General features: G+C 50.0%; 2 protein-coding genes across 5 annotated transcripts; both read right to left on the minus strand.

Moving 5' to 3' along the window:
- Positions 1-381: 381 nt before the first annotated feature.
- Positions 382-11790, minus strand: ATF6B (activating transcription factor 6 beta). 3 transcript variants are annotated; one of them, XM_037519445.2, is made up of 18 exons: positions 11686-11790; positions 11224-11303; positions 11013-11091; positions 10387-10478; positions 9771-9906; positions 5505-5590; positions 5234-5369; positions 4985-5116; positions 4710-4843; positions 3651-3836; positions 3469-3560; positions 2876-3055; positions 2619-2726; positions 2357-2438; positions 2081-2148; positions 1731-1842; positions 1504-1588; positions 382-1088 (listed from the first exon to the last, which is right to left on the minus strand). In XM_037519445.2, exons 1-18 carry the CDS (start codon positions 11765-11767, stop codon positions 859-861), a joined length of 2100 nt encoding a protein of 699 aa, XP_037375342.1. In that variant the 5' UTR covers positions 11768-11790; the 3' UTR covers positions 382-858. The 3 variants fall into 3 exon arrangements, with proteins under 3 accessions (XP_037375342.1, XP_037375341.1, XP_037375343.1); XM_037519444.2 differs by having other exon boundaries at positions 2081-2151; XM_037519446.2 differs by lacking the exon at positions 2619-2726 and having other exon boundaries at positions 2081-2151.
- Positions 11791-12317: 527 nt separating this feature from the next.
- FKBPL (FKBP prolyl isomerase like) lies at positions 12318-13896 on the minus strand. 2 transcript variants are annotated; one of them, XM_037520844.2, is made up of 2 exons: positions 13770-13896; positions 12318-13461 (listed from the first exon to the last, which is right to left on the minus strand). In XM_037520844.2, exon 2 carries the CDS (start codon positions 13386-13388, stop codon positions 12342-12344), a length of 1047 nt encoding a protein of 348 aa, XP_037376741.1. In that variant the 5' UTR covers positions 13389-13461; positions 13770-13896; the 3' UTR covers positions 12318-12341. The 2 variants fall into 2 exon arrangements, with proteins under 2 accessions (XP_037376741.1, XP_037376742.1); XM_037520845.2 differs by lacking the exon at positions 13770-13896 and adding an exon at positions 13574-13671.
- Positions 13897-21620: the final 7724 nt, after the last annotated feature.

Below are 21620 nucleotides of genomic sequence, written 5' to 3' on the forward strand. Positions count from 1 at the left end.
TTTCTGGGCTCACAGCCTTCTGGCCCCAGCTCTGTTGTTTGTTTGAGCTGTTCCTCCTGGAAAATGAGGGAGGGTGGGAGAACCTGCTAGAGTGCAGAGGACCCAGGGAGGCTGCTCACCCTGAAGGGCGTGGGGCCCCATCCTTCCTGTTTACTCAGACACATTCCAGGCATCTGTAGCCTTTGGTCTGTCACGCCATGGGCACCCCCTCCCTGACCCCCCTGCGAGACATAGACATACCCCAGCGCTGCAGGGGGGCACAGGGGATGACTTGAGATCTGAGATGGCGCACCCACCTGCCCCAGAGCCAGCTCTGTCTTCAGTGGCTGGTTCTTTGACATGGGCCCTAGAGAAGTCACTTTCCCCCAGACGCCCCCTCACAGCAGGAAGACAGCCACCATTCCTTTAACTCCCTTCAAGATGTTTATTTAATAATAAAAAGAAGGTGTACGCACACACAGAGAGAAACCTAGTCTCTCTCCAACACTCCTCCTGACTTCCAGTAGCTGGCTCCAAAATGTAAAAATCTCCCTGTCCCGCCTGGGGACTAAATTCCCACCTCCACCCCCCAAACAGAAAAACAAATGATTAGAGTGTATACCCTAAAATTTAACCTCACTCGATACCCTCAAAGAAAGAAGCAGGAACTGGGGGGTTCACAGAAATGAGGGGAGCCCTATATTCCAAAAGAGGGTGAAAAGAGAGGTGAACCCCCCTCACCACCAAGTAAGTGCTTAGCCCCTCACCCTGTCTTTCCCTTACTAAGTGCCCCAAGCTTAGGAACCAGGGAAATCAGAAACAGTCCCACCTGCCCGCCCCGCCCCCCGCCCCCCAGCTAAATCAGTGTGAGTCTAGAGGTCAGGGATGATTGAGGTAGAGGGGCTGACGGGCCGCCCGCGGGACCTGGCTGGCTGCAGAAGCTGGCAAGGGGCCACCAGTGGCATTGCCGGGGGTCGAGGATGGCTGTTTTCGGAGCGAGGGGGGCACTGTGGAGGTCTTGATGTGAATCACCCTGGTGTCCATGACCTCGCACTCGATCTGCATCATCTCCTCATAGTCCCCCGGAGGGCCCCGGCCTGACAGGGTTTCTGGAAGAAGGGGAAAGTTAAGGAAGAAGGGAGGGCAGGTAGGGTGGAGGGTCAGAGACGTGAAGGTGAGCAGGGATGAAAGGGCCATGGTAGCGGGGAGGTCACAGAAGAGAACACAAGAGAAAAAAATGGAGTGAGAGTCTACCAAGTTCCCACGGCCCCTCTGCCCAGCACCCACCCAAGCACCTTCAGTGAGGGAGGACCCCGGGCCTCGTCCTCATCCCTGGGCCTCATTCCCTGCATTTCGTTCTTCTCTCTACCTGTTTCCTGCTCCTCTCATCTCATCTAGGTCTCTCTGCAAGGCCCCACACCTCTCCCCATCTCTCTCCCAACAGCTCATGCTGCATCTCCCTAGTGGAACTCCCACTTCCTCAATTTCAGGACCCCACCCCACACCCAGCAGGGAAAGAATTACCATTGGGAGCCATGGCGGGCATCACCAGGGACATTTTAGGCCGAGAGGTCTTATTGTGGCTGATGGCTGGGAGCAGCAAGTGGTCCTGGGAAACAGAGGGCCCAGGCCAGGAGGGTCAGGAAATGATACCAGACCTGTCCTGGTCCTACTCCACAACCTCAACCTGAGGACAGACAGACTGCTGGGATGCCCAGGCTGATAGGATGGGGCAGGGAGGAGGAACTCACCCTTCGGAAAGAGACAACATAAAATGTGTCTTCCCGTCGGTCAATTGCATCCAGGAACTCCGGCTGTGAACGGTCTGGGTGGCGATACAGCTGTAGCTGACCCAAAGAATCCCTAGGCAGGTAGGGAAACAGGATTTGGGAGGAACTAAGCCCAGTGTCCAGGTCAAACTGGGGACAGGGAAAGAAGATGAAAGAAAACAAGACAGGAGATGCCCCATGGATGCGGGAGGCCAACACCACTGATGGCAGTGACAAGCAAGGACAACTTTTTCAAGAGGAACCTCCTGCAAATAAGCAAATGAGGGGAGCCCTATATTCAAATAAGCAAATGAGGTGAGCCCCCAACTCACCTTTCTGGGGGGCCGAGGGGTTGGGTGGGGACTGTCTTAACTGGAGGCGGCTTCTTCCGTAGCTGAGACTTCTGGAAGGAGAAGTATCTAAGGATTTGAAGAGGGTGAAGGGAAAAGGGAGAGACAGACAGCCCCTGGAAGTTGATGCCACCTCACACCCACCTTTCCACGTCCTACAAACAATGGCTCAAGCCTCCATGAGACGTCCACTCAAAATCCCCAAGACTCTTAGCCCTTGGCTTCAGGTGGCCCTCCTTAGCCAGCATCCCCTCCTACCTGTCGCTCTTGGACTCTCTGGGGGGTCTTCCGCCGGCCTCTCTGGTGGCGCTGGACCCAGCCACTCAGCTCATCAGCAAGCCTGGGGAAAAAGAGAAGGGGTAACATCTCTGAGTTGGGCCAAGACCTTCATGGTCCTCACCCACACACAGGAGGGAGAAGAGAGGCAGGGAGAGCTGGCGCTTCGGCACATGACAGCCAGGCAGTCTGTGGAGGGGCCTCGGATGACAGGGAAGAAGCACCAGCTGTGACTCCCCCACACCTCAGGGACTCAGTTCGGTTGAAGTGCCGGCAGTCAGAGGCGAGGAAGAGCTGGTCCAGGTCTCTTAGCAGCAGCTCCTTGGAACCCCCTGGGAAGGCCGTCAGGTTCCTGGGATATGCAGGGAGGAGGCAATGACCGGACAATGGAGATGGTAGCGACAGCAAGAGAGCAACTCTGGCTCTCCTCAAAAAGAAAAAGTAACTTCTAGGGATCACACAGCCTCAGCACCCCCAAGTGAGAGCAAATCCTCTTCTCACCTGAAACTTGGTTGGCCAGTGGGACTGAGCTGGGGCTCCTCGGGGACTGGGGAAGAGCCCTGCAGGTCCTCAACTCCATGAACTGGCTCTTGCGCTGAGAACTCCAGCAGGTGTCGCCGGGGCCTCAGCTCCTCTCCGCTCATGCGAGGAGAGGCAGGAGCCAGAGGCGGCTCGCTGATGCTGCAGTCAAAGACAGAGCGTAAGGAAAAACTCCAGCTTCATCAAGGGGCTGTTTAAGAGCAAGGGCTCCAGTCCGCTCTACCAGATGGACTCTGTCCATCTGTCAGGTGGGAATGAGAGCCGCGCCTACTTCATGGGGCCAGGAAACCGCTTGACCTAGAGCCTCAAACTCAGCAAGTACTTACTGATCACTATTTTTATCAAAGTTATCATTGTCCTCTATACCAGGGCATATCATTTGAGAGAAACGATGGGACAAGAAGGGACAGGATGGAGACATACTGGTGCTAAGGACCCCAGTGGTGTCCAAACGTCAGTGGGATAAAAGGGGCTGAGATGGCTAAAGCAGGAAATCAGGCAGCTGTGAGGGTGGGCTTCATCTGGAAGGTTCTGGGAAGGCAGAAAGGGCTCACCTGACAGGCCCAAAGTTGAAGGCAATGAAGAGTAGGAAGACCATGATGCAGACCACCTTCCTGTTTCCGGACCCTAGCTTGAGCTCGCTGTTCTAAGGGGAAGAAGAAATAAAAGAAAGGCTGAGTCCCCTATTCTTCAAGGGTCCCTTATTCCTGCAGGTCTCCCAAGGAGGCCAGCTAACCTCGGCCAGTAGGGCCTCCAGCCGCCGCCGGAGGGCAGCATTCTCCCGGCGGAGCTGCTGGTTGTCAGCCAGCACGGCCTGCAGCCGTGCCTCCAGTCCTTGCAGGTACTCTTTCTTCTTCCTTCGGGACTGGCAGGCTGACTCCCGGTTCTTGATCATTCGCTGCTGCCGCTTCAGCAGCTTTGCCTAGGCACCCAGAGGGTCAGAAGGAGAATGAAGGGTGGCTGAGAGGGGAAGCACACCCCCAATTCCAGGGACCTCTTCCCCAAAGCTCACGAGTCACTCTGGCTTTCCTGACCGCCACCCCACAGTCAGAGGGGTTTTTCTTTACTGCTAAAACATTTCAGAGAAGGAACCCTTCTCTCCACCAATCCCTGCTCCTCTCAAATCTCAGAGAAGTTAGGCTAGAGAAGGAATTTCCTCCATCCCGGTTCCTGGTGGAACCTCAGTTCCTTTCCTGGGTAGAGTCTTCCTTCTTGATTCTCTTTTCTAGGCCTCTGAATTTACCCTTGCTGTCATTACACAACAGTTCACGCGGTACTCCCATAGGAAGCAGCCTCCCTCTTGCAACACAATATGGCTCCCTTGCCTTTGAGACCACACTGATGTCTCCATTTGCAGTGATAGCCAACAACAGAGTGTCTCCTCATCTACTCAGGGGTCCGCTCTGACCTTCAGGACCAGGGTGCTTCCTCACCCTTTTTTTTTTAAGATTTATTCCTTTATACATACAAGAACGGGTACAGGCCAGAGATGCTGGGGGGTGGGGAGTCACCAGAGCCAGAGTGGGGAGCAGAACAGGCGGACTGACTGATATATACTGCTTAGGGGAGCAGCAGGCAAGATAGGAGAGGTCTGCTGTACCATGTGGGTAGCTCCTTGGCCAGCTAGGGATCAAACTTGTGCTGCAGAGACTGCTGCGGATAGCTCCCTGTGCCACCAGGGAGGCCCTGCTTCCTCACTTTTTGCTCCCTTATCATCCCACAGTTCTCGCCCATGACGGACTTTCCTCTTCTCTTCCCATGACAGGACCCTACTCCTCCCCTCCCCCATACTCACATCCACTTCAGGGGGGCAGGTGTTCCCAGGCATAGGAGCTGGAACAATGCTCTTCCTCTCAGGCCGAGGAGCAGTGGGGGTTGGCCCCTCAGGCTGGACCTGAATAGCACCTTGGATGAGGACAACTGGAGATACTGGGCAAGTAAGCAAGAGGAGGAAGTCAGAAAGCTATAAGTCAGGTGAGGTGTTTGTATCCACACCCACGTTTGGGCACCTAACCCAACAGCTGGGGGCTCCCTGATAAGGTCAATCCAGCCCTTCTCCTTCTTCAGTACCTGGGGGTGGCTGGACAAGAGGCTGCAAAAGGACAGTGGTGCTGGGAGGCACAGTTCTGGGTGGCAGAGGGACAGTGGTTATCACCACAGGTTTGGGCTGCAGCGCTGGCTTCCGGGAGGGCAGGGCTTTGCCTGAAGAAAAGTAAAAGGAAGGAGAGAATGTCGAGAATACAGACATCTTGCCAGGTTTCCCAGGTGTGGGAGCCTGGGAATTACCTGAGGAGCCACCAGGGGGCAGGTCCCAATTACCTGAGGAGCCATCAGGGGAAGGGCCCATGCTGATCTGGACAGCTCCAGGCGGGGGACCTGGCACATCCCACAGGAGACACCCTTGAGGGGATGGGGACTCTGTCTTCACTTCCAGCACCTCTTCTCCTGTGAAGGCCTATGTGGGGCATTCCAGAAGATAGGTGAGTCAGGGAGAGTGCTGAGGAGGAGCTGAAGAGAAAGCTGTCATACCTTTAGAGTGAGGAGGAACTCCCTGGAGTGCCTGCAAGGAGGAAGAGGGGTTGATGCTCACCTGGTTGGGGGACTCTGCTGAGAGCAGGGAAGCCTCAGAGTTGATGGAAGAACATGGAGAGACAGGTTCTACCTTGGTCTGGACATCTGTGGGATGGCAGGATGAAACAAAAAGCTGGGTATTAGATAAACACTGAAGGAGAAAAGGGTTAAGGTGGGGATCTTGGAGACACGGTCATTTCTCCTTGTACCTGAACACAGAACTATTGTGGCCCTAGGCAGGAGGTACAGAAGGAGAAGCCATGGAGCTCTTAACCCAGGACTTCCTTTTTCTACAGGGCTCTTTCCATTTTTTGCACCACTGCTCAGGTTTCCTCAAGGCTTCTGCTTTCCTTCTTTTTTCCTCAGAGAGCTAGTCCACTCACAAAGAAGAGGCCCAGGCAAAGGGAGCTGTCTATGGCATTCATATAGACCCATGCTCCTAACTTGCTGGATCTCACCTCATCCTGGCCCAGTGCTATCACAGAGCTCCATGCTAACCACGCCAAATCTGCACCTCAACCCTTGCCTGCCCCACTGTGCCTTGATCCTGACTCCCAAGCTACCTGCTGGTCACTTCCATTCTCACTTGCCTAAATTCAACTGCCTGGAAACAGGGCTCACAGCTTGTCCCTTCACACAAATTCCCTTCCTACTCTCAGCACCAAACTGTAAGTCTCAGTCAGCGCTAAGCCTTTGTGGACTCTGCTACCCCTACTTTAAGACTTGCTAGTCTGCAAGTAAGTGAAATAAAACCCATCCAAGGCCCAGATTCAACCCAAAGGCAAACAGTCTATACTACGTCTGGTCCATATCACTCATTTGGTAGGCGATTATCTAATTCCAACATTGCTATTTTAAAGTTTCAAACCGGCGGGCCTCCCTGGTGGCGCAGGGGTTGAAGATAACGCTATCAAGCTGTAGCCAGCCACTGTAGCACGAGTTCGATTCCCAGCCGGCCAGGGAGCAACCCACATGGCGCAGCAGACCTCTCCTGTCTCGCCTGCTACTCGCCCTAGCAGTGCATTTCAGTAGATCTGCCTGTTCTGCTCCCCACTCTGTCTCTGGTAAATCCCCTTACCCTCCACGCCCCCGCAACTCTGGCCTACACCCCAGTTTTTATTTATGCATAAATAAAAATAAATCTTTAAAAAAAAAACCACAAAGGAAAATTTAGTGAAAAGTGAATCTCCTTCCCTTCCTGCCCACCTGTCACCCAGGTCCCTTCCTCCTCAGAGGCGACCACTATTTGAGCTTTTAATTATCTGTTATGGCTCTCATGAGATTCCCCAAAATCAAGGACTCTGTCTTAGGCCACATGCCTATAAAAGTGATGGGTAAAGTACAGGCCCTCAAAAAACACCCAATTAGCAGGGGAAAATCTGATTCCAATAACCCTATCCTTTGAAAAATTGATGTCGATCTTTCCGCTATTAAGGACTTTTCAATCCTTATTTTGTCCTCATTTTCAACTTTTGATAACGTACTGGAGAGGATCTGCTTGTCCCTCTAAATCCACTCTTCACCTTCCCCTGCCCGAGAAGAAAACATGTATGGAATGCCTCACTGGGCTCCCCTGCCTTTCAGCTTCTGGTTGAAGTTTAACCAAAGTGAGGCAGTGCCAGGACACCCAGAAGGTACTTTGAAATCAACAATCATAAGCTCAGCTCTAAATTCATCACCGTCCCCAGTTCTTGCAGTCTCTACCCAATGAAAGGTACCCTCACCCACTGGATGGAAACGCTAGCCAGAAGCTCAGGCATTCCCTCCTCCCCTTCCCTCCCTCCAATGCCCAGGGGATTACTGCAACTCATCCATTCTACTGCATTCTTTCTGCCTTCTTCATGGCATCCAAATATCTTTTTGTTGTTTATTGCTATTTAAATTACATTTTAGTGAAAACACTTTCTCACCATCTTTAAATAAAAATGACTTGGATTTTTTAATGTGAAATTGCTCTGGCATTAGGCCTTAATTGCCTTGTGGCCCAGAGAGTTTAAGGGACATCCCACTACTAATTCCCCAGTGCTCTTGAGACACGTGTTACTATGTCCTCTGGAGGAAGTCCTTGTGGCAATTTCAGGGGCTGAATTCTCATAAAATGTTTAACTACTTTCAGTTTTGCATTCACTGAAGGGACATTCCTATGAACTCGAGGAGTATTTGCTGCTTCTAACCCAAGCATCTCTATTATATCTTTTTCCCCAATGGACATCTTTTTGTACTTTTTATTCTGGCAACAATTTGCAATTTATGAGGGTGCTGCTGATCCCTACCATACTTTTCACAAGCTGCAGGTGGAGGCTGAAACACTTTATCTGGAATTTCACTGACTTGGTAAGTTTGTGACGAATCCACTCTATACAAATGAAAGACTCCACACTTCTGTCTGTCACCCTCTGTAGTCTGCCTGGGGGTCCCTGGACTGCTGAGTGCATGGTGACGCATGCCACGCACGGTGACAGTTCTCTTTAGAGGCAACAATTACTAAGTGTTGTCCAGGCTGAACTTATGTGCCGAGGGGAAGTTGAGCAGGACCACCAAGAGAAACACTCAAATCCTGCTGTCATATATACACCCAACCTTCAAACTCGCACCCAAATATCTTATTTGACTAACTGCATGAGTCACTTCCTCATCCTCCCGCTCCTGTCTCAAATCCTATCTCTCAGCCACCACTCTCTGCTCTGCTACCAGTCATCTTCCTAATCATATTGCTGTCCTGCTTGATCTTTCCAAGCCTCCCGAGTGCCCACAGGATTAAAAACTATGAGTCCCTTAGCAGAGTCGCCACCTGGTCCAGCAGACTGCAGCTGCTTACCATCCCCAACCCCTCCCCACATCCACTCTGAAGAGATGCAGGTTCTTAACACATACACGCCTGTCACCGCACTCTTCTGGCTAATTTCCACATGTACTTCAAAACTCAGCTCAGGAAACCCTTCCTCCAGGAGCACCATGCCTGATCCAGTCCCAGCGGAATAAGACGCCCTCTCTTAAGTGCTTTCATGGGTCCCTGTGATCATCTCTATGCTAGAATGACCACACCTGGGCTGACTGGGACCTGTCTTTCTCCCCCCACCATCCTGGATTCCCAACTTTGCATCCCCAGGACCCTGTCTAGTGTCTGGCATGGAGTGGTGCTCAATAAATGTTTACTGAATAAACACATCAGAGTAAATAAATCTAATAATGCTTAAAAACAAACAATGTTAGCTGTAGAATTGGGAGTTAAATAAACGGTATTCTGATTTTTCCATATGTTTGAATTCTTTTCCCCAGTACTATACATTTACAATAAGTGCAAATTTACTTTCAAATAACACATACTACTTCACGGGTACTGCAAATACCTTAAAATAGCAAAATATTCCTAATTCTTCCTCCTGTCTCTTGTATTATTGCCGTCACTAATTTCACTTACTCGTAAATATACATAAGTGTATATACACTTATACAGTATACACAATTGAATGCACAATTGAATACACAATTGAATACAGTATACACAATTTTAAAACAACTATTATGTTAAATCAATTAAGAATAAGAAAGTAAATGCTTTTTTTTAGCTTTACTTTCATTTCTTTTTTGATGCTTCCTTTCTTTATGTAGAGTCAAGGTTCTTTTTATAATTTTGAGATTTTATAATTTGGAAAAATTTTATAGTATATCATGGGGGGGAGGGTAAAAGTAACACAAATAATATGCCCTGAAATGTCCATGTTTTTTTTTAAAATGCAAAGCAGGACCTCCCTGGTAGTGCAGGGGTTAAAGTCTCAGTACTATCAAGCTATTGCCAGCCACTGTGGCATGAGTTCGATCCCTAGGCAGGGAGCTAACCCACAAGGTGCAGCAGACCTCTCCTGTCTCGTCTGCCCATTGCTCCCCTCAGAAGTGTATTTCAGTAGATCTGCCTGTTCTGCTCCCTGGTGAATCCTCTCACCTCCTGCACCTCTGGCCTATACCCCATTTCTTATATGCATAAATAAAAATAAATATTCAAAAATAAATGCAAAGCAACAGAAGATTAAATCACACAACAGGACACTAAAAACAAGAAACAGAAAGAAAAACCATCCCCATTTCTTCAGTGCTCCCCTGGCTATGGTTTCCTATAATCCTCCCTCCCTCTCCAGGCTTCTCCTGGTTATCTGCCATTTCCCCTCCCACCTTTCCCTCCTGTCCTGCTGCCTGCAGCCCCTGACCTGTCTACACACAACTGCACACACACACACCCTCTCTCTGCCCTGATAGAAGTCTGAGGACAGTGGGTGGCTGTTCTTACCTGAAGGATCATCAGAGGCGGGGCCCACATTGATCTGGACAGTTTCAAATGGGAATGTTGGATCATCTCCCAGGAGGCAGAGTGGGGGTTCCAAGGATTCTGTCTTCACAACCAGCACATCCCCTGAGCCAGAGGCCTGGGTGAGAGTTGGGGTGAGGCAGGAGGGGTAAGAAAGGAAAGAAAATAAGGGAGGTGTTGAGAATAGGTGCAAGAACAAAAACATTAGAGTTTAGAAATCATCAGCATCTCCCTGAGCTATCTCTGGACCGTTGTTCTTTCTGCTTTAATCCTGAGAAGGTTGGTGAAGTCTCATAATTTCAAATATTGCCTTCAAGTAGGCAATTTAGTCAAGAACAGTTGCAAAATTCCCAGTAGTTAACAACTCTCTTCCTCTCACCCCACCTCGGCTACCACATAGCTCTTTATATTAAAGACTTCATCTTCTTTCTAGACAACCAGAGTGGAGGTGTAGCAAATGAGGATATTAAAGAAATGGCAAAGCAGGGAAGAAGCCCCCACATGACTCATCGCATACAAATCATTTCCTCACCACCTCAGGCTGAAGGAAATGGAGCAGAATCCCTGCCACAGAGCAGGCGTGAGATGGCTCTCTTACCTGGCTGGTGGGCTCTGTAGAAAGATGTGATGATTCTGAGCTGAGAGAGGAGGAAGAGCAGGGAGAAGATGGCTCAGACTTCACCTGAAGATCTGAAAAAAAAAAGGGGGTTAGAAAGTAACCAGGAAGGGGCCTCCCTGGTGGGGGAAGAGGCAAGTGTCTGCACTACGAAACTATCCGCATCCACTACAGCACGAGTTCGATCCCCAGCCAGGGAGGTGACTCTCATGGTGCAGCAGCCCTCTCCTGTCTCACCTGCTGCTCCACTCAACAGTGTATTTCAGTGGATCTGCCTGTTCTGCTCCCCACTCTGTCTCTGTGAATCCTCTCACCCCCTGCACCTCTGGCCTGAACCCCAGCTCTTGTATGCATAAATAAATAAATATTAAAAAAAGAAAGAAAGAAAAGAAAAGAACCAGGAATCAGAGTCTGACAAGAGTCTAAAGGACCTGGGGGTGGGCACTCCTCACCAGGGCAAGGGAGAAGAAATGCATGTAAGGGGTTAGAGGCAGGAGCACGCAGGCACTCAAATGGAGAAGATATGAGGATAGGGGTAGCTATGTAGCTCCTGGGAAACAGGGGGAAATGAGGGCTTCCGGGAGGATGAGGGAGTCAAAGGATCTTACCTGGGAAGATAGGCAGGGAGTCCCACGGGGGCTCAGGGGGGCTGACATCCATCCCCACGTCCAAGGAGCTGCTGCCAAACTGAATAGGGGAGAATATTAGACTGCAGGAATGTGAGGGAAAAGGGGTGGCTCCAAATGAGCTCTGACCTGGGGATGAGTCCTGGTTCTGGGACCACTCCCACCCACTAAGACAGGGCTGGGGGTACAATACCGGGACATCTTGCTCCGGACAACGGAAAAGTTGCGCCTGCTCGTCGGCCACTTCATCTAGGCCAGTGTACAAGGTGCTGTCTGCAAGAGATGCGGCGTGTCAGAGGGGTCGTGGCGATGCAGCTTACAGATCCACACACAGGCCTCACCCCATTCCTCATTGGCTCGGCTCAGCCAGACCCACCGCCCGCCCACTTGAAAAGTGATGCGAACAGCCAAAGAATTTCAGGCCCTCCCTCTCCGACCCCGGAACAACTAGACGTTTCCGCATGGGGTGGAGGTCTTCCCCAACTCCTGCATCACCCCCAAAACACAACGAAACCCCCTGCTCCGCCCTCCTTTGGATGATGGATTCCGTATCTGCCCAGCCTCCCTCTTTGGGCCGCTGCTTCGTTCCCGAGTGCCTCAGGAGCACTGCATGCTACAGCCCCCTCTCCCCTCCCCCAGGCCCCGCGCCGCAGACCCCAGTCCTCCGGGCTCAGCAAGTTGTCGGTGAAAAAACGCGTCGGGTCCGCAATCTCGCTGAGGAGCATCAGCTCCGCCATCTTTCCCCCCCCCCCCCCCCAACCATGAGACTGTTCCCAAGGCCCGCCTCTCCCCGTCAACTAATCAGTTGACTCTTGAAAAAGTGGGGGCGTCCCGGAAGCCCTACCGACCAGTAAGAAAACTAGGTGCTGAGCACATGAATCAATAGAAGAGGCGGCCGTACAGGCCGGGCCAATGGGAGCACGGCAGGAGGCGGCAAGCGCTTCCCCAGTACGGGCTGCTACCTTTGCGCATGCGCCAAGCCGGACTCGGCGCTAGAGAGCTTGGGAAATGTAGTTCTCAGCATTTAAAGGGCCCCCATCTCCCCCAGCTACTCCTAAATTTAGACGTTTAGGTAACTTCTAGACATCTTCAGAGATGGATAGCCCCTCAAAACGTAGTATACGTGACCCATATGGATTTTTAATGAGAAAAAAGAAAAGAGGCACACCGAGATCATTGCTACCTCCTGTAAGAATACAGAAGCTGGGAATGGGTTATAGGCTGAAACCCTCCCTCTCGAGTCACCCCCAAAATCTCACAGCACAGACCACAATTCACAGGCTCCTGTCTCTTTTACGGTTTAAATTTTAATCAGCCAAACATCTTGCGCAGACCCTGAGCCAGCCCTTCATCCTGTTTCTTGGCCTTAATGATCACCTTTCCCAGCTCCTCCTGGGCTGCCCGGTTTTGGGGGTCTAACGCCAGCACCTTCTTGAGGTCAGCAATTGCTTTGTCCAGGTTCCCAAGGGCAGCCTGGGCAACGCCCCTTCGGTACAAAGCCTTTAAATGGTCAGGCTCCCGCTCCAGCACCCGGTCACAGCTCTGAGCTGCCAAAAGGGGCAGTCCTAGCAGCAACTGACAGGCAGCCAGGTTGGCGTGAAGGGCAGTTCGTTCTGGAGAGCCAGGTGGGGGTAAAGTCAGCAGCAGGCGAAGAGCTCGTCCATAGCATCGGGCAGCCCCTTCAGGGTTACCAGCTCGAAATAATTCTGTGCCCCTTGCACGTTCTTCCTTGGCCAGGGCCTCCTTTTCGCTGGCCTCCAGTTCCCAGGAGTCCCGCCCCTGAGTGAAGGAGGCCAATGTGAGCCTGACAGGAGGCCCGGAGTGCCCAGGGAGATGAAGCTCTGCCTCTTCGCCTTGACACATGGACTCCAAGCATTTCTCTATGAGATCACCCCAAGTTTCCTCCCTCCATGAACCTAACCCCACAGTTAGCTCTATCGAGCCTTCTGGCACCCCTGGCCCAAAAGGAAGCCCAAAAACCAATACCCGGCAGACAGAGCCCAGCTTGGGTTTGTCCAAGCCTTGGCCACGGATTATTATCTTCTTGACAAAGCTCCCATCGGGGCAATGCCACAGATCAGAAGTTTGAAGGGACTCTGGCATCCCACTGGCTGATTCACGAAATTTATCAGAGTCTCCTTCAAGTCCAGGAGCCAGTTCTCCAGTCCCTTGAGGATTCTCTAGAATTTGACTGGCTGGATCTGGACTCACTCGCGACTCAAGGATTTCAGTAGGTGGGGTTTGGGGCTGCTGCCTAATCTGAGTAGTTGAATCAAGGTTCTTCGGGGTTTTTTGCCCCCCTAGTCGCGGCAGAGAGGGGTTCGTCTCTCCCACTGGACTGACTGCAGGCGTCTCCATTCATCCGCCTGGTCCTTTCCACCGTGGGTAAACAGCTTGGTCGGAATAGGATGGATCAGGTTTGGATCAGCACCTAAAAAAAAAAAAGCAAGACAATGCCAATAGCAGGATTCTTATTTTTGCACGTTCTGGGACCCGTCCCTTAACATCCTATTGGTGTTTTTGGGTTTTTTTTCCTCCAAAACCTCTCTCCTGCTGGAAACTCCGTTCCACCCCAAACCGATCCAGAACTCTAATTTCCACAATTCGCCGCGGGGCGGGGAGCCGCCTGAACTACGGACACCCGGTCGGGTCAAAACTATGCGAGCGGCCGAAGCGCCCAGCCTGGCCGCGACTGCCGGACCCCTGGCATCGCCTCTGCTTCCGAAGCTAAGGGCTTACTGCGGCGGCCTTCGGAGGCGGGCTCCTGGAGACGAGGACGGCCGGGGGAGCGAGGGGCCGCGGGGCGACACTGACAGCTCGCCCTGGACCCGCGAGACAGCGAAGCGAGTCAAATTCCTGGCAGCCAATGGGGAGGAAGCCGTCTGGTTAGCAGCCCGCCTTCAGGCCGTGACTTCATCCCACCCCACCCGCCACCCGGAAGCTCTAAGCCTTAGCAACCGAACTGGGCCGGGTCGAACCCGTGGAGGCGAGGTCTGGCCGGCCAGGTTCCTGGGAGCAGGTCTGGAGAGCCCGGGCGAATGAGGCTGGGGGTGAATTGTACCCGCAGCAGGCCGGGCCCTGTACCTGACGACCTTAGGTCACCTGTGCTGTTCTTATCCCGATGTTAGGGGCACCCAGCTGCACTGGGCTCCTTCGACTTGTCTGTCCCGTGTGCTGCAAGATACAGTCTCAGAATTCTTTCTTCCCAACCGACCCTCTCCTTGGGGGGCCATCTGAAGTGCCTTACCAGTCCCCTCGTATTCATCATTGCCTTTCAGTCTCTTCCTCCCCAAGAAACTTAGTGATTTTCAATGTTAATATGCATAAATGTCATCTGGGAAAATTGTTAAAGTTGCATATTTTTTTAAAGATTTATTTATTTATACAAGAACCAGGGTACAGGCCTGATGCGCAGGAGGATGAGGGGACTCACCAGAGACAGGGTGGGGAAAAGAACAGGCAGACAAAATACACTGCTGAAGGTAGCAGCAGGCAAGACAGGAGCGGTCTGCTGTGCCATGTGGGTTTCTCCTCCCCCACCCCCCACCCTGGCTGGCCGGGAGTCAAACCCTTGCTGCAGAGGCTGCAGACAGATTCACAGTGTGGCTCTCAACCGCCTGGCCACCAGGGAGGCCCTAAAGTTGCATATTTTGATTTAGGAACTCTGGGGTGAGGCCTGCAATTCCGTAAGTTTCTAACAAGCTCTTGGAAAATATGCTGTCGGTCCACGGCCCACACTTTGAACAACTTGATTCTAAATAGTTTCTTACCTTTCTCCTGGCTCTGTGCCCCTTCAGTTTGTCCTAATTTCACATATATAACTAGTATAACTCGCTCCACTGGTGTATGGGTGGAAAATTGGTCCTCTTGCTCCTAATAAACATAGCTTCCTTTTGTGATTCAGCCTTGCTTGTCCAGCTGCCTACACAGGCTGGGCCATCACAGTAATTCAGGGAAGGATAATTCCATGCAGCATCTCACTTTGGCTCCCTCCTCAGTAGGCTCTCTAACAACCTGCCATTGCACCCCAGGCAGCAAAAAGAGCTAGGAGGGGAGGGAGTTTCACCATTAGAGGCACTTGTGTCAAAACCGTCCTCTCCCCGTTTTTTGTTGTGCCTGGGGTCACTAACCTAGACTTTTTTCCTCAAGTTTTATTTCTCAGTTCTGTGCCAGAGTAACTTTAGTCCTCTGCCATCCCCTTTCCCCTAAGCTAAATACTGCGATTCTTGGAATTCCTGGGCTCCTGTTGAAAATTAATCCACCTTTTCTCACTCCCTCTTCCCCTTTCCATTTCAGAGATTTCTAAGAAAAGGGAAAGAAGTCTAGGTTTAATTACACCCTAATTCCCAAAGATTGCCAATTTGTATTATGTGTGCCTTAACTGAGAGATCCACTCCAATGGCCTTTCAAAGATCAGTTTCTCTCAAGTGTAAGAAACTACTCTGCTACAAATGTATTGCTTTGTAACATTCTCTTATTGGTTTTTGTGTGTATGTTTCAGTTCCAACAGACTCTTTTATGTGTTATCTCCTCCACTCACTCATTTAACAAATATTTATTGAGTACTTGCTGTGTTCCTGGCAACATGCTTAGAACTGGTGATACATAGATGAATGAGACAGAAACAATTCCTGCTGTCTTGGCATTTAGAGTCAGTCTCACCCAGGAGGACAAGCCCTTATGTGGTGGCTTGTGAGAGCTTCTATGGGAGTGAGATTAGGGAATATTCCCTGAAGATGAGATATCTTCAGGGGCTTCCCTGGTGGCGCAGGGTTTAAAGTCTCAGCAATGTCAAGCTATTGCCAGCCGCTGCAGCATGGATTGGATCCCCAGCCAGGAAACTGACCCACATGGTGCAGTAGACATTTCCTGCCTTGCCCACAGATCCCCTCAGCAGTGTATTTCAGTAGATCCTCCTGTTATGCTCCCCACTCTGTCATTGGTGAATCTTCTCACCCACCCACCCACCCCCACCTCTGGCTACACCCCAGTTCTTATATGAATAAATCTTAAAAAAATAAACAATGTGGGGTCTCCCTGGTAATGCAGGGATTAAAGACAGAGCTATCAAGCTATCACCAGCCACTGCAGCATGAGTTCGATCCGATCTGGCCAGGGAGATAACCCCATGGCGCAGCAGACCTCTCTTGCCTCGCCCGCTGCTCCCCTCAGTAGTGTATTTCAGTCTATCTGCCTCTTCTGCTCCCCACTCTGTCTCTGGTGAAGCCTCTCACCTCCCCCCCTCCGGCCTATACCCCAGTTCTTGTATGCATAAATAAATAAAATAAATCTTAAAAAAAAAAAGAATGAGTTAGAACTGAACCTGGGATGGGGGTGTGGGGCTGAGAGAAGAAACCAGTAGAACCAAGCAAACACTGAATTAATTTAAGTGGTTACCTGTCTCTTTAGGTGATCTTTTTGAAGGAGAAAGTAAGTTGGGCTTGAAGGCAGTTAGTTAGGGCCACTAGGGCCTTAGCCTTGAGACAGCACTCTGAAACAAGCTGAAATGAAAGACATTCTGTAGGTTGCCCCAGCACCATACAGCAACACCTACATGGGCCAAGATCAGCGCCCTCGCACATTCCAGGAGATATCCTCTGGCCAAGGAGACCCCAGCTCCGGGGCTCCACAGATAGCCAGAATCAACTAGATAAGAACCTGTCTTGAATTCTGCCAATCCAAGAAGACACAATACAGAGCACTAATCTCCCCCCTCCCCCCACAACTCCACCTTTATTTCAAATAAAATATATAAATCCATGCTTCTTGCCCCTAGAGGCTACCCACTTGGGACCCCTGTCTTTTCACAAAATGTCCTGTCCTCCTCCTTATCTGACAATAAATTTCTTGTTTTTCTGCCTCACTCTAGCTTCAAGGTTGAATTCTTTCCTCACCAAGACAAGAACTGAGTAGTCCAGCTCCCAGACTCCAGCCTGGGTGACATTCACAGTTCTGATTATAAAAACAAACACAGGCACTGACACCCCTAAAAACACAATCCAAATCATGCAAAAAAATTTTTTTGACTTTTGAAAAGACCCATCAAAATGAAAACTTTATAAATTTTTTAAAAAGATTTATTTATGCATAGAAGAACTGGGGTGCAGGCCAGAGGAAGGGGGAGTATTCACCAGAGACAGAATGGGGAACAGAATGGATGGATTGACTGAAATACACTGCTAAGGGGAATAGCAGGCGAGACAGGAGAGGTCTGCCGCAACATGTAGGTTAGCTCCCTGGCTGGGGATTGAACTCAGGCTGCAGTAGGCAGTGATAGCACTGAGACTTAACCCCTAGGCCATCAGGGAGGGCCCTCAAATTTAAGTTTTATAAGAGGACTCAGTTCCCAGAGAAGACCTGTGTGGATCTGTTAATCCCTTACTCCATCCCTCCCCCTTCACACACCCCTAGCCCCCCCAGCCCAGATCTGAGTTTGAGAAACACAGGGCTGACCCTACAGGAAGAGGTGTGACTCATAAATGGAAAAGAAGAGATTTTTCCATGAAGCACTACTGTGTGAATGTTGACTGTCTCGTACTGCTTGCTCTAGCCCCTGGAGTCTCACTGTGCCAGGCTTTCAGTTCTCTGAGGATAATCACCAAAGAATTAAGAAGGAGGAGAGAACAAACCAGGACAGTTATATCCCCAGGTCTAGCTAGAGATTGTGGAATGAATCAGAAGAAGGCACATTTTAAAAAAGGGATGAGAAGTGGAAAATTGCTTATCTGTTGGGGTGGGGGCTGAGGAGTAAGGATGAGATACTGTTTCCTCTCTCTTTCCCTTAAAGATTTGGGAATAAAATGGGAGAAGCAGTTATGAAGGAACGAAATAAAAAGGAATCTTTTCCCCAGGTGACTGGATTCAGTCCCATTCTATCTGCTCCTGTTACCTGAAGTCTAGAGCTTGGGCCACCTGTCACCACCCAATGCCAATAAAATAGACACAGGAATTGAATCTTTATTTTTTTTTAAAAGATTTATTTATTTATTTATACAAGCACTGGGTACAGTCAGAAGCGCAGGAGGGTGAAAGGATTCACCAGAGCCAGAGCCGGGGAGCAGAACAGGCAGACTGACAAAATACACTGCTGAGGGGAGCAGCAGTCACGGCAGGAGAGGTCTGCGCGCCATGTGGGACCCTCACCCAGCAGCCAGGGATTGAAACAGTGCTGCAGAGGCTGCAGGCAGCTTCACAACCCAGCGCTCAACTGCTGCGCCACCAGGGAGGCCCAAGAATTGAATCTTTAAATCACACTTTAATCAGACAGCCAGCAATCTGGAAGACAGGGGGTTAACACCCCAAAGAAACCGCCTTCACATTTCATTTCTAGTTGGCTTTTTATAGTGAGTTGAACAAAGACAGTTCGCCAGTGAGCAGGTCTTCACCGCTGCCAGGAGCTCATAATGTCCATCCAGGCCCCAGAACTCCTTATCGCCCTCCTGCACACCTGGACACACGCTTGTCCCCCTGTGCTGAGGCTGGTCTTCAGATAGCACTGACTCCCTGCACTCCTCCAGATGTGTCCTTGGGCTGGAAAATTAACTCAGGGCAGACAGGCCCTAAACAATATGTATGTGCAGGGTTCTTACTATACTGTGCATGCTGTCTTACTAGACCCCCTCTCCCCCCAGTCCCTTTCGCTCCCTCTTCCTTTGCTCTTGCAGGGACTAAGCTTACCAACACCAAATTTTATGGATGCAGCTGAGACATGACTTACCTTGTTTTTAAGACATTTCCACAGCCTCGGAGAGAAGGACGGAAGAGAGGAATAGAGGTTCCAGAAACCTCTGGTAAGAGTAAGATTATGGGGCACTCTAGATAAAAAAATAAAAAGTCAGAGATATCTTGAAGAATAGAAAGACTTGGGGGTCACTGATTCTGCTATCCGTGGTTATGGAATATGAATCTTCTTCTGGAACAATTTTGCCCTCAAAGTAATTAAAGGAATTAATGACTGCTGAAGATTGGTCTAAGGGAAACCCCCATTTTTGACAAATTTCTAAGGATTTACTTATAAATAATTACTTTGCACTCCTCCTGGAGTAACTTCCTTCTTCCCAAGTCCCCTCCTTCCAAGGTGGCTGAGGATCTGGCCATCTTCTGGTATCCTCTTGTTTGCCTTCATTAAAGATCCAACTGGGGGCCTCCCCGGTGGCGCAGCGGTTGAGCGCGCTGGGTTGCGAAGCTGCCCGCGGCCTCTGCGGCGCCGGTTCGATCCCCAGCTGCTCCCCGGCCACCAGAGGAGGGTCCCACATGGCTCGCAGACCTCTCCTGCCGCCCGCTGCTCCCCTCAGCAGTGTACCTTGGTCCTTCTGCCTGCTCTGCTCCCCGCTCTGGCTCTGGTGAATTCTTTCACCCTCCCGCGCTTCCGACTGTACCCAGTGCATGTATAAACAAAACAAACAAACAAATAAATAAATAAAACATGCCTCTATTAAAAAATTAAAAAAAAAAAAAGATCCAACTGGCTGGCAGAGCCTGGGGAACTGATTCAGAAACTGGTGCAAGGTAGTCTGTGAGCTGGTGGCTGTTTCATGTTGTCACCCCACATACAGAGCATATGGCACTTGCCCTCTAAATGAGTAAGATGTTTTTCCTGTTCATTAAATAATCCTGGGCCAACCTGGTGGCCTAGGGGTTAAGTCTCAGTGCTATCACCTCTATGGCCTAAGTTCAATCCCCCGCCTGGGAGCTACCCACATGGCACAGCACACCTCCCCTGTCTCACCCACTGCTCCCCTCAGGAGTGTATTTCAGTAAATCTGCCTATTCTGCTTCCCACTCTATCTCTGGTGAATCCTCTTACCCCCCATACCTCTGACCTACACCCCAGTTTTTCTATGCATAAATAAATAAAACTTTAAAAATAATAATCTTCCCTAGTATTCAGAATTCATCAGTGAAACAGGAAGATAAATACAAAGCTCCTCATTAGTAGCCTAATAAAGGTAAAGAGTGTGTTTAAAATCGGAAAAAATATACAGGTAAAAAATGGAACCTTCATGCTGGACCCACACCCAGACTTAATACCTGTTGCAGTTTCAATCTCTCCCAAAGTGTAATCCTAAACCAATCAATCTGGAGTTTCTTACTCAACACCAGTAAGGTGATCTGCATGACAGACTCCTCCCTTCCTTCCCCAGAGAAGGTGACAAGATCTTTCTTCTTGCTGATAACCCTCTTTCTGTCTCCAGATAAGCTCCATTTTGTATAAACCCTTGTTGTATCTAGATGGGATGCTACAATGCCTGAATCCCTTCAAAAAGCCAATTACATTTCTAAAATTGTGAATTTTTTTTTTAACATATCATAGTTCAAAAAAGCTGCAGGTGGTAGGGAAGTTACTTCCAGTTGGGGGTGTGATCTGAAAAGGAACTCAGAGGGTTGAACCTTGGAGGATGGCCATCATTTTGACCAGCAGAGATAAAGGGAGTCTTTGCAGATGGGAGAAGTAGCACAAGGCAGGAGAGATAAGGAAAGTCACTTCACACCCAGTGTTTTTCATCTCCCGGCTTTTCAAGCTCAGCTTTCTTGAGTATTCCGTACTGCTCTGTGCTACCCTGTCACCAGGCATGGAGCTAGCTGGAAGTTTTACACCCTCACATTCTCCTACATTCCATGCTCACCACATGGAACCATATGCTGCACTTAGTCTCTGCCTTTTATCATCAGCATGGGAGACAAAAATGCTAGCTTTCCAAAGGCTAAATAAATTTCCCCTTCTGTTTAGCTGGTGGCTTCTGTGGTTTTTATTTCTGTTGGGATTTATGTCAAAATTGTTCCTCCCTCTTCTTTCCTCCCAAAGCATTTTGTTTGCACTTCCCTAGTAGGCAGGGTTTTTGGGCAGGACGAGGCCATGAAAGGCAGCCTTTTGCACAGAGAAATGTTTTGTGATGAAAGCTGCTCCTTACAGAGCCCTGACCTTGCATTATGACCACAATACCAGGCATTGTTCTGAGTGGCTCGTGTATATCGCCTCATTTTTCCTCACACAATAAAACTTTATTGAGGGCCTCCTCTGTGCTAAGCACTGTGCTAAGTTCTGGGAAAAAGGCAGTGCCAAAAAGCCCTAGATCACTATAGCATATATTCAAGTGAAGATAATCAGCAGTAAATATCAATCAGTAAGATACAATGTCGATTTTTTGTCAACAAAAATGTTTACTTGGTAAACAAGTAAATCTGGGCCTCCCTGGTGGCCTAGGGATTAAGTCTCAGCCTTATCACCCTTATGGCCTGAGTTTGACCCCCTGACAGGGAGCTAACCCAATATGGCACAGCTGACCTCTCCTGTCTCACCCAATGCTCCCCTTGATGAGAAAATATATTATTGAGGAAATGAATATAATAAAGATTCCAGCAGAACTGTTAGGGAGAAAGGATGTCCTGAGCTAATTCCATACGGGCTTTGTGGACTCTACCCCACTCCAGACCAAAGCCATCAAGACACTGGAAATGACAAATCCCAAATCCCATCATCACCAAAGGGGGGGTTGCTGGGACCTAAGGGTAGAGTTAAGCAGCCAAGTTTGGTATCAAACCAGACACGTAGGCCTTGGGGGTTCTCTCTTGGCTTCATGGCTCTTCGCC

Source organism: Talpa occidentalis, unplaced genomic scaffold, assembly GCF_014898055.3.
Source record: "Talpa occidentalis isolate TD23 unplaced genomic scaffold, MPIMG_talOcc4v2.1 talOcc4.2, whole genome shotgun sequence".
NCBI classification, from domain to species: Eukaryota; Metazoa; Chordata; class Mammalia; order Eulipotyphla; family Talpidae; genus Talpa; species Talpa occidentalis.